Raw genomic sequence first — 12494 nt, 5'->3', positions numbered from 1 at the left:
CCATAAGAGCGTAACCCATTCATCATCATCATCATCGAATGTCCCAGCTTTCACCGTGCGTTTCCCCACATCTCGCTCACGCCTGCACACACAGCCCCAGTTGCCTGGGAACGCCTCCTTCCCGCCTAGGAAGAGCAAACAAGGCAGTGAAAATCCTTCTGTTCTCACCTTGCTATTACTTACTTTACAACACCCAAAACATATGAGGCACCTCACAGAGACCCCCTAAGGTTAGTTCCTGCTCTAGGGTGGGACAGGCTAATAGATGGGAATGTAGCACCCCCCAACGGGGCGGGGCAAGGCAAGACAGAGGGTCTGGATGGGGCGTTGGAACAGTTTGTGTAGTGGGGGCGCTGAGAGCCACTGAACTAGACTAAACCCCGTATATGAATCGGGGTGGGAACTGACCAATGGGAGCTGGGGGGGCAGTGCCTGCAGGCGAGAGGAGCATGTGGAGCCTCCTGGCCCCCCCACTAGGAACCGGACCTGCTGGCTGATTCTAGGGTGCAGCGCGGTGCCAGGACAAGCAGGGAGCCTGCCTTAGACCCTCTGCGCCCCTGACCGGGAGCCACCTGAGATAAACCCACGCCCCAACCCCCTGCCCCAGCCCTGAGCCCCCCCACAAACCCGGAGCCTCCTGCACCCCAAACCCCTCATCCCCAGCTCCAACCCAGAGTCCTTACCCCCCCCTGCACCCCAAACCTCTGCTTCATCCCGCAGCCCCCCCCCCACACTCAGAATCCCTTGGCCCCACACCTCCAGCCTGGAGCCCCCTCCTGCACCCCAAACCCCTCATCCCCAGCCCCAACCCAGAGTCCTTGCCCCCTCTCACCCCCTCAACCCTGGCCCCAACCCAGAGCCCATACCCCCTCCTGCACCCCAACCCTCTGCCTCAACCCGCAGCCTCCTCCCACACTCCGAATTCCTCGGTCCCATACCCCCCTCCTGCACCCCAAACCCCTCATCCCCGGCCCCACCCCAGAGCCTGCACCTCCAGCCCAGAGCCCTCCCTCCCTCCCACACCCTAACCCCCTACCCCAGCCCAGTGAAAGTGAGTGAGGGTGGGGGAGAGCGAGCCATGGAGGGAGGGGGAATGTAGTGAGTGGGGCGGGGCCTCGAGAAAGGGGTGGGGCCTTGGGGAAGGGGCGGAGCTAGGGTGTTTGGTTTTGTCTGATTAGAAAGTTGGCAACCCCATATATGATGGAAATCACTTCAAGCCGAGGGGTGCAGCAGCCCCCAGCACCTATGGGATGCTACGTATGTCTAGATGGTTTGAGTGGTTTGTTAAGCATAAGCTCCTTCTCTGGTGGTGCTGTGCGAGGGATTGCATTGACGAGAGTGGAGGCTTGTCAAATTTGCTTTGGGAGGAGCTTTCCTAACAGGAGGCTCTGCCTGGGAGAAGCATGAATTATACCCAGGGGCCTGGGACTTTGAGATTCCCAATGGAGAACATCATCTGGACTGTGACAACATGTGCCTGCTGTAGGCATGTAGAGGCTGCATCTCTGGAGCCCACGGAAAGTTTGTCTTTAAGTTCTGTGTGATTCCTCGGGACAAGGAATACAGCAAAGCGCTCAGAACGGCCATTCTGCCACACTGAGACTTATTGCCTTAGGAAATCTTTAGTAAAAGGCGAAAGATTTATACGATCTGAATGTTCCGGGCTGCCATGCAGAGACGCAGCTTCCCACTCTGACATGTGTCAGCTGCTGCTTGAAAGGTTCTGTCCATCTCAGTCATAACAAGGCAGAAATCCTGAGCTAGCTGGGTAGGTGAATCACATTCCTGGGACTGGAATCACTAGAGAATGTGCCTGCCAGCTTTGATTACTCCAAGTGTGCTAATACACGTTTATTTAGTCTTGAGAAACAGCCCACTGCTGGTGCCAAGAACAGCCTGCATCCGGGAAGAGCTCTGCCCTCTGCATTCCAGGCTGCTCCAGTCCAACATGCCTGGGAAGCGCCAGTGGGTTTAATACCATCCCCAGGTCGTGGCAGGCACTGGTTAGTAACAAAGAAATTAAGTTAGATTGTTTGCAAACATCCAATGTGCTGCCTTCACATTAGCCATAATGAGAACAATTCACTATCCAAACGGCTTTCTGGCCAAAGAGTAGAACATGCAACCCCCAGTGGAGGGGATGCAGTACACGTCATGCTAACGCTGTGTGACTTGCATCCTGGGCAGGAGAGGCTGCGTGAGTGAGGCATTGCAGGGCGGGGGCAGCTCTAGACTAGCTCAGCTAAGATGTTTCTAAGTGGACGTGTCTTTGCTGTAGTTGGTGCCGTGGCCGAGAGATTCCCCCGATGCTGTTTGCTGGAGCAGTTTAAAATGCTGTGTTCTCGCCAGGAAACCTGGTTTGTGTGCCAGGCGCTAGGCCACTCTGTACAGTCGGGAGGAAGGGCTAAGATCTAGCTGTCCAGAGGCTTTCCACTGGCTGTCAGCTGATGGCCCAGCTGGAGTGTGATGGGATTCTGGCACGGAGCTGGTGAGCTGGTGCACAGAGGTCTTGTTGGTCTGGGTAACCCAGGTCTCCCTAGCCCACCTGCCTGTAGGACTGCCCAGCATTCAGAGCTGGCTCCAGTTTGCGGAGAGGGCCCTCTCCAGACGGCCTGGTGGTGGCAGGTGATCAGATTCCAGCTGGCGGACGCGTCCTCCTCCTGAGTAGTGCAGTGAGTACAGGCGCTGTCTCCTCTGTCCCTCACACCTCCACCCTGCTCACTGCTTTTCAGGGTCCTCCTGGGCTCTGGCCCAGCTGTAGCAAAGCCCTCTTTGGGGGTGTGGCCCCATCTCGGTGCCTTTCACTGAGAACCTGCTCATTGCTCTGAGGAGAGGCAGAGGGGAGGGGCTGAGGCTGAAGGTCCCTTCTCCTCTCCTGGGAAATGGCTCGTAGCAACACCCCCCCCCCCCGGGACACACAGCAGCCCCCGTTTAGTTTAAATGAACCCCACTCTGGGGACCCAATTACACATTCTCACCCACTGTCCCCGGTCCCAGCCTGAAAGGCCCCTTTGTTACAGAGGGAGCTTAACGAGATGGCCATGCTGCTGCCAGGATGCACCTACTTGTCTCTGTCCTAGCCTGCCCCTTCCCCTTCCCCTGATTCCTCCAAGAGCCTCTCTGTTCGAGCAGCCCCCCCTCCCCACCCAGGGTACCGAGCATGGGACTCCTTGGCCCCTCAGGCGACTCATCCCCCCAACCTGCCCTGATGCGTTTGGGGGTCAGTTAGCCCCTTCCAGCCTGTCCCTCCCTTTGGACTCTTCTCCTCCGATATCCCTTTGGGACACCGGCATCTTTGGCCAGCAGTTCCAGTGACTTCCCAGGCCTGCTTTGAGGCAGTGCCGTTGTGTACCCCAGTCCCCTCGAGGAGCTGGGCCCTGTCGCTGGCTTGATTGTGTACTCAGCGCTTCCCCCGGACATGCCATGCAACCCCTCCGAGTGTCCTTCCATAGCCAGACAGGGCTCCCCAAGGTACATCCACGACCACCCTCTGCCCGTCCTCTCGGGTTCTTTGGAGATGGTAACTCGGGCTGGGAGGGGTGGGGTAGGGGGACAGGAGTGTGCTGGCTGGCGTCTGAGTGCATGCCAGTATGTGACTGCACCCAGCACCCTTTGCTGGCTGGAATGCCAGGCCTGTTTAGCTGTTTATTCTCAGCCCTACCTGGTGGAACTACTTTCTGTTATATGGTGAATATTAATCTTATCCTATATGTAGAGCCACGCTCAGGACCTCCTTGGAGGTAGAGGGGGAGGGGCTTGGCGTGCACTCTCCCAGCGTGCAAGGTGGTGTGAAAGAAAATGTAAAGACGTGAATGGGAGAGAACAGCCAAGGAAGCTGGTGTATCGTCCCTTTTATAACACCCGTTCCCCAGCCTCTCACCTGTCGTATCCGCTAGTCCTAGCTGCGTTTATTCATCCTTCTTGTAACTTTTCAATGTAATTTCTATTAATGAGGCATCTAGAAAACGTTTCATTTTCACTGATGGTCTAATGTTTGGCTAGTCAGCCCTGCTAGGACCCAGAGGCACAGCGATAAGACAGCTGCTCCACAGATCAGCTAGAGGACAGCTGTCAATCTCGTTAAATCTCCCGTGTTTCATTATTTCATAGGATCAAAGAGATCAAAGTTACTCGACCGTGAAAACCGCGTCGACGGCCGTGACAGTCAGTAACCTCAGGCCTGGCACACTCTACGTCTTCCAGGTCCGGACAGCATCAGCCCAGGGTTATGGAAACTACAGTCCTGGCATCGAAGTGGAAACCTTGGGGGAACGTAAGTGCTAGCAGGCCAGTGGGGTGCGTCTCAAACACAGAGCACACGTCAGGGGCGTTACTTTGAGCTGGAGCAGCTCTACGGCTCACGGTTTGTGCCTGAGACTCCACTGACTTCAAGCAGCAGAGTCTGTTCTGGGTGTGGGCCTGTCCCCTAAGGAGGGAGCGGGCCCTTCTGTTGAGCGAGGGCCTATTCCTTCATTGCTAGGTACCCGTTTCCTTCCTCTGTCAGAGACTGATGTCGTGCTAATGAGGGCTGCTGGCTTGACAGCCTTGCAGGCTGACGTCCTCCGATTGTCTACAGAGCAAGTGCAGCATCGACAAGGGCACCCGCCTGCCCGCTTCTGCCCTGCCCTAGAGGGAGCCCCTCGGCAGGAGAAGGGGAGAAATTAACCAGACATCTCTGGGGGTTCTACTGAGCCTGCCCAGGAGGATGCCCGGTAGGGCCGATTGTGACTTGGTTTTTGTGACATTGACATCGGGATGGATCCCCCCAGTTCCATTACACGGGCCACCAAACAGCTGTCAGGCGGGAACGGCTGTCGGTCACTGCCTGCTGAACTGTCGTTCAATCCTCTGAGCCAGGTGGTCTTCAAGTAGTGCCACAGAAGGGGGGGGGGGTCAGTTGCACTATTGTCCAGTGGAAACAAAACCAGGGTCCTTCAGATCATTTCACATGGAAGCAGAGCTGGTCTCGAGCCTGTGTCCGTGGAGCACTTAGGGTGTTGGTCACTTTGCTGACTCGGCTTCACTGGATCTTGTTGGGTTTTTACTTTTTACAGCTTCCATTCAAACCTGTTGTCAAGACCATCTGATTTCACTGTCTGAAGGAGGGGCTGGGAGAGATGGTAGGTTTCCAGCCCTGGCTGGAAATGAAAGTCCAGGGATGGCTGGCTCAGTATGAAGTTCTACAGATTGTGTTTAACAGGGCTTTAAATTGCATCCATTTACCACACGGAGACGTTTTCAGAATGAATTGAATCCAGTAAAAGTTGTCTATTGAATGTCGCTATCTCAGACCTCGGTTCGCCAGCGCAGGAGAGGAAAGTATTGAACTAGTGAGGGAGACCATTTGTAAGCTATAAATTTTAATGTGTCTCCCCCATAAACAGGACTGTTTCCTTAACACCAGCTAATAGAATGAGGAGTCCACTAAGGCTGAGAGCTAGAGGGTCCTCTGCTCACCCTGTCAACACTGCCCTTCACTCTGCTCGCGCTGGCTCTGGCTGCCAGAAGGGCCTCGGCCCGTGAATTGGAGAAATAACAATAAACAGCAGCTTGGCACCTGCGGTGAAAGTTTCTCACAGTCTTTGCTAGAGGAACCTGAGCTGGTTTAGCAGGAGGAGGGGCCGAGCTCTGGGACAGGGAGATGCTCCGAGGGAGCATGGCAAGATTTGAGACCAAAGTGCGTTTACAGCCTTACCAAGGTGTGGCAAATCCTCTAGCTTTTGTCTAGCTGCGTTTGCTTTGGAAACAAGCTGCCACTTGCCTTGTGAAATCGGAGTTAAACACCAGCCCTAGTGCTGCCGACCCTACGAAAATAGCATGTTGAGCTCCCCTTGTTGCCTTTCCACGAGCAGCTACTGTGACCCCTGCTCCCAGGTCTGGCCTGACATCTGACAGGTCGTGTGCTGCTAACACGGGGTCAGCATGAACGTCACTTCTGGCATTTCAAATGCATCCTGGTGGAAATCTTTTCTCAGCTTCAGCCATCAGGGCAAGGTTGTGGCTTAGGCAAAGTTTTCAGATCATGCAACATCTGCAAACTGCCAGCTTAGTCTAGTGCAGTGGGCTCTCAACCTTTTCATATTACTGTACCCCTTTCAGGAGTCTGATTTTTCTTGTGTACTCCCAAGTTTCATCTCACTTAAAACCTACTTGCTTACAAAATCAGACATAAAAATACAGAAGTATCCCAGCACACAGTGACTGAAGAAGGGCTGACTTTCTCATTTTGTCTGTGTGAAACGTTAGTTTGTACTGATTCCGCTAGTGCTTTTTCTGTAGCCTGTTGTAAAAGTAGGCAACAATCTAGATGAGTTGCTTTACCCCCAGGAAGACCTTTGCTTACCCCCTGAGCTATGCAGCCCCCTGGTTGAGAACCACTGGTCTAGGGCGACGCGCCTGCATTGCAGGGAATGTGCAAGGGGAGGCTAGGCTGTTAAAAGTGACCTGCTTTGTCCCCTTTCTTGGTGCTTTATGATGCAGAAAAGCCTGAAAGATTTTTTGCCCTACCTCAGTCTCTCTCTTGTGTTTTGCCCTAGAAATACCCAGAGTTTTGTTCCCTTTTCCGGTTGTGTTTAAACACGAGGGGCCTATCGTACACTGCCAGTGATGCAGAAAGTGCTGTCTGGTGCAGGAGCGCACTGGAGCTTGGTGCTCTGGCACACACCATGACATTGCCAGGGCCCCGACCTTGGTGCTGGAGATTCCTGGTCCCGTTGGTGCAGGAATGCAGCGTAAGCCAAGGCAGGCTGGTCTGGAGTTGTAACCATGGTGCCGGGTATGTGCAGAGGGGAATACAGACCTAACCCCTGTTTCGCTTCCCTCCTTGGCAGTGACTGTGGCTCCCAGCGAGCAGAACCCTATCATCATCATCGTGGTGGTTGCAATCGCTGGGCTGATCGTGCTGGTTTCCATGGTGATTGGTGTGATGATCTGGAGGAGGTGAGCAGACTTCGCACCTCTTCTATTGTGCATATGGCAATAGACCAGGGATTTCTGGGGGCGGCTTGCTGGCTTGGTGTAGCTAATGCTCCTAATGCTGCAGCCGGGGTTCGGGGGACACTGGGAAAGAAACAGGTCTCTGTAACAGCCAAGTTCTGCCCTGTGGGCTGTGTGTTTGGCTGCCTTAGGGTCAACTCCACTCATCGAGAGGGCCAGCACACGGCCTAGAGCTGTTAATGTCACCTTCCTGTTCCAGGCTTGGAATAGCTGGCGTTTGTGCCAGGGGATCAAGTGGGGTTACAGGGTTTGGTAGCTGAAAAATGCTTTGGCAACTCACGTGTGACTCTGCCCATGGCCAGGAGCGGCTGGTGGCACTCAGAGCTCCCCCAGGGACAAGCTGTCCTGAGTCTGACATGGCCCAGGCTGTGCTGTTGTTCACACAAGTGAGTCACTTTCCCGAGGCCAGAGGGTTTTGTGGAACGGACAGTGGGGAAAGCTTAACCTGAGCTGTGTGTCTGCAGCCATTGTGGTGCTCGGCGAACTAGTGATGTGACTGTGAAAATGGGCCTGGGTGGGGGGAATCTGGGAGAATTTGTTGGCTCCAGTTGATAACAACTAAACCCCCAGGATTCTCTGCACTGTTTGCAATGTGGCCACCACGCTGGCCAACTGGAGACCTTCAGAGAGAGCACAAGAGTCTCTGCACTCCCAGCTGTGTCTTGGAACTGTACCAGACTCGCAGCCTCTGTGGTTCGGGGCGTGTCACCAGTGGGTCACACTGGGACATCTCCAAACAGTGTGAAACTCTTCACTTTTCCAACTGGTAAATCAAGGATAGAAATTCCCTTAAGTTAGTTTAGCATTTTTAAAATCTGTATTTCTGTTAATCTTCCTAATCTGGGGCTTTTCTAAGGCTCAGGTTTTTGCTTTGGCTGGGTCTAGCTGTGGAGTTTAAGGACGGGTGAAACCCAGATAGCTGGAGTTCCAAACTGCATGGGGAAGTATATGAAGCAGATAATTGTGCTGTCTTTGGAGCCACTCGCTCCGATCGCCATTCCTCCGGCCAGGGCTGCTGGGACAAGGGAAATGGTTCAGAGGGGCATCGGTATTCATCTGACAGATGGGTCAGTGGAACGATCTGTACTTTTTAACTTAAAAGATTAAATTGAGCCCAAAATGAGAGTAATTTAAATAAACAGAATAATAAAAAATGACAAGTGAAGACTCGAATGTTGTGTAACGACAGGGCTGGGGTGGGAGCAGGCCACTGTCACTCGCTTCACCGCTGGAATCCCAGGTCCCTGTCCCCCTTGTCGGAGCGGCCGGGAGGGGGCGACTCCAGAGTGGCAGGCCGACCTCCCGTGCACAGAATGCCTGAGCTCCGAGAGCCAGGCTCACGCAGGCAGCGAGAGTTCACTCAGCTCCCCCCAGCGGCCGTTTCCCCTGAATGCCCTGGGCTGGCAGAGGAGCAGCTCCAAGGGAGGTCTCCTTTGTTTAGAGTTGCACTGTTTGCACGTGCAGGCAGCCCTGGTGCAAGGCTCTGGGCCCCTGCTTTAGAGCTGGGGAAGTTCCTTCCTCCCTCTGGCTGGCGTGGAGCTGGTGTCAGTGGGGGGCTGAGCTGGGAGGTTGCCGGAGGAGCAGCAGGGCGTGGTGTTGGCTTTGCTTTTAGTTTATGAACCAAATGGCATCTGGGGCAGCCTCACGCTCTGGCTTGGTCCTCACTGGGCCCTGCTCCCTTGGACACCAGCAGGACTTTGCCACTGCCTGCAGCCAGGGCAGCTCAGCCCAGGGAGCACAGCTCTGCCCTGGGCAGCCAGAAGGGGTTAGGCTGATGACTGGCGGTCCATAGGGGTGCAGCAGAGCGGGCTTTGCGTCTATGCCAACAGGAGTCCCTGAAGGTCAGAGCAGGGATCTGACTGTCGCACTGCTAGTGCCACGTCTGAAATCCTGGTGAGTTCGTTGCTTGCCGCACTGGAGCGACTCCGTCCATCCCATGGCGTTTGACTAGCATCTTTGTCAGGCTGAGATTACAGGGGTGTGGACACGCGAGCAAATATCCTGCCTGCAGCAGGGCTTATCTGCACCTGTCACAGGATGTGGACATCTGAGTTATCCACATGACTGAGCTAGCAAATGCTCTCGTGTGTCAGGCGTCCGGTGCCCATCGGCTCAAGGAGACCAGCGAACTCTTAGTGTGGGCTGGAAATGACCTGGAGACGCTGCTCTGTCATTATCCCTGGGAGTTCGGAACTTGCCTTCGTGTTGCGGCACCAGATTTGACCTGCCCTTTGTTGGCTTCCACCCCAGCCCCGGATCAGCCGGTGCCCACTGTGCATGGTTTGCCCCCGTCATTTGCTCGTCTGCTGTGCTGTAACCCCTACGCTCTTCCACGCCCACCGCTGAAGCTGCAACTCCACATCCAGTCCCTGTCTCAGCAATTCTCTCTTGCTGGGATTGGGATCACAGAGACCACAGTGGTTAAGCGTACAGGTTTGCGTGACCCTGGCCTCTGGCTCCTGGTGTTGGTGTATTTTGTGGGGTTGGACAGCACTCTTGGGCACTGGCATTTGGGGCTTTGTACCCAGTGGGAGATTCACGCTCAAAGCCTAACGTGACTATTGCTTCTCATTGCAGACAGTGTGGGTACAGCAAAGCCAGCCAGGACGGAGACGAGGAGCTGTACTTCCATTGTAAGTGACGTCTGGCCACTGTGCTGTGTCTGATTGCGTGGGGAGCTCTGCATTTACTGTCATTAACAACCCTGCTCTCTGCAGAGCAGCCCGGAATCCTTCCTTTGGAAGTGCTGTCATCCCGTGTTAGCCCAGAGAAGGCCAGCTCAGCACAGCAAGGCTCTCCGGAGACAGCTGGCTTGACAGCTTCATAAGCCAGTGGCCGTCCTTCCTGCGCACAGAGCACTGGCTGCTCAGGGAGGTCACTGGCATGCCACAGGAAATGGAGATGCTTTCAGCTTTCTCGAGGGCGTATGAATTATTCTGTCAGCTTTTCACATACAGCTACGGGAGAGCGGGGGTTTGTTTTCTGGGGCATCTCTTGATTATCAAGCAGTGATAATTTTACAGACAACAGTTGTCAAAGGAAATGCAAATGTCAGAACTGATGAGTGTATTTGATTCCTGGCATATGCCGGTTAAGCACACACCTACTCTTCTGCTCCCTGCAGCATCTGAGAGGCAGCAGAGCCTGTACGCTTTTCAGACAAACCTTTGCTGCTGTCATCTGCTTTTCAGGATCCTTGATTATTGCTGAGCCGCACTCCGAAGCTTGCTGAGAGTTTTCCATACAAAGCAGGGGGAGAGGAAGGGCAGGAGCTGGGGTTTCTTAGGCTACCTGTTAGTGATCTGGGTAGGGAGGGGGTTGCTCCTGGTGCCCTGATCCAAGCCTCAGGGGCCGTCATGCACAGGCAGGACACCAGAGGAGCCACATGCGTTATATTTACTCTTTGGAATTTGTGCTCAGTCGACGAGGGATTGGCCTTCGCTGCTGGTTTGGTTCCCCAGTGGGAGCACCACATGCAGCAGGCACAGCCCCCTGCCTGTTCCGAATGTGCAGAAACTCAGCCAGTCTTTGGGCTGAGCAAGGCAAACCTCCCAGGTCAGGGCACCCAGTGCTGTTGTGTTGGGAGCAGAGGCCCCAGGAGCAGCAGAGCCAACATGCTCCTGTCTTTGTTATTTGTTCTGGGAATTTAAAATGAAGGTTTACAGGAAACCCGCGAGTGGCTGCTACGATCCCCACCCGCGCTGTGCAATGCTCTTTGTAACTGGGTCGCTCTCGCTGCACTTCGTTCTCCTGGGCTCGGTCCAGGCAGCGTCAGTTGCCATTTAGCAGATGGTAGCGGCCTGTGGGGGAGGCTTTGCAATCCATGCGCTGATCATCGGGGCCTGGAGCAGCATGTGGTTCTAATTATCCCTGCTGGGGGGCTTGGACACCGAGGCTGGCCAGGTAGGGGAGGGTTAACCTGGGAGGCGGATCTGCTCAGACTCGGAGGGGCTGTGTCCCTGTTGGGACTGGTCTGGGTGAGAATGAGCAGGGGGAACGGTTCCTTTTCCCTGTAGGAACTTGGTAGCAAACGGACAGAGCCAAGTTTCTCAGCGGTTTTAGCTAGTGCAGCGGGTCAGTCCCAAGAGGCAGGAGGTTCCTGCCGAGGCAGATCAGGGGAAAGGCAGCATGTTGGCTCCATCCGTCCTGATGCTGGAAGCAAAGCTCCTTCTGCGTCCAGGCCCGGAGAGAGCACTCCCAGCAACGCTCCCAGGCATGTCCTAATGGCAGCTCTGACCAGCCCACCCCCCCTCCTAGAGCAAACCTGACCTACAGCCGGAGTTGGCTGTATCTCTAGAGGTGGTCTGGGGCTAAAGCAATGAGGAGAGGCGCTCTGTCTATCGGAGCAGTGATACCGCTGGTGGTTCACAATCGTACTGTGTCAATATGCCTGTAGCCTGAGTGGATAGCGTGTCCTGGGGAATGGAAGCCTGGTCCCTGGCCTCAGTGATTGTTTCTACAGACGACAGGAACAGCTGCCTGCCTCACTTCGTTTCGTTTCATGAACAGTGTACAGAGAGGAGAGGACAGTCTATTTGCCAAATGTAGTTTGGGGTTGTGAGATCAAGAGCAGGGCCTTGCAAAGATCTCCCCAGTGCGGGAGGGCTGGGACCAGCGGAGCATATTGTAGATTGCAGAGCCGCGTGTTCTTTTCCAAATCCCCTGGCTACGCAGACAGGAGAGCGGCTCCACGAGAGGCCCCAGGCGGCACAGCTAGAGGATACAGGTTTGTAGGGTTTTAGGGAAGTTATTGTCAGACTTCGTTAAGCTGAAGAGCTAATTACCTGTTTAACAGCAATGTTTTTGAGTTAAATTAAATTCAGATGGATGCTGTTGCTCCAGTGCTGAGTCCGGCTCCTGCTGCTGCGTCCTGGCGCTCTGGGTGCTACAGAATCTTGGGTTTTTCTGTATTTACGTGGAGCCTTCGTGCTCAGCTGAGATGTGAACGCTAGCTCTGGGGCGACTGTGACCGGCTTTCTCCGAACTGCTGTCTCAGATCCTAAAAGGGGACACGGTGTCCGAAAGGAAATCTCTGGGCATGGATTAGCTGCTGCAGGGCCCCTCAGTGTGGGCCCAATTCGTGTCCTGAGCCCCAAAGCGCAGCTAAAAGCCCGGGGAGCAAAGAGCAGCAGCAGGAGTAGGATGGGCTGGAGACAGCGAGGGGAATGCAGCCTGGAGGAGGTTTCCAGTGCTGGCAGGTAAAGAGAGGGGCAGAGCTCCTGCCGGTTCGCACTCTGCTGCCTTTCGCTCAGTGGGGTCCCGGGTAGGCAGAGCTTCGCGGAGGTGACACAGGGTTTTCTTCTCACACACTCTGTTTATTCCCCCTCTTTGCTGTAGTTAAGATACCAACCAGGAGGACGTACATTGACCCTGACACCTGTGAAGACCCCACGCAGGCCGTGCACCTCTTTGCCAAAGAGCTCGACAACTCGAGTATCAAAATCGAGCGGATCATTGGAACAGGCAAGTATCTGTTCGAGACGCTGCAGCGTGGCTCC

The 12494-nt window shown here is 54.8% G+C and overlaps 1 protein-coding gene across 1 annotated transcript in view; it reads left to right on the top strand.

Annotated features, from left to right (window-relative positions):
* EPHA10 (EPH receptor A10) overlaps positions 1 to 12494 on the top strand; it is an 87392-nt gene that overhangs the window by 59948 nt on the left and 14950 nt on the right. The window contains exons 6-10 of the mRNA XM_024202899.1: positions 4111 to 4273; positions 5055 to 5120; positions 6831 to 6939; positions 9574 to 9629; positions 12334 to 12459. Of these exons, the coding sequence (XP_024058667.1) occupies positions 4111 to 4273; positions 5055 to 5120; positions 6831 to 6939; positions 9574 to 9629; positions 12334 to 12459 (520 nt within the window). The remainder of the gene's footprint in view (positions 1 to 4110; positions 4274 to 5054; positions 5121 to 6830; positions 6940 to 9573; positions 9630 to 12333; positions 12460 to 12494) is intronic.

Source organism: Terrapene carolina, unplaced genomic scaffold, assembly GCF_002925995.2.
Source record: "Terrapene carolina triunguis isolate 2854851 unplaced genomic scaffold, T_m_triunguis-2.0 Scaffold236, whole genome shotgun sequence".
Classification (NCBI taxonomy): domain Eukaryota; kingdom Metazoa; phylum Chordata; order Testudines; family Emydidae; genus Terrapene; species Terrapene triunguis.
This window is presented reverse-complemented; position numbering and strand designations above follow the sequence as displayed.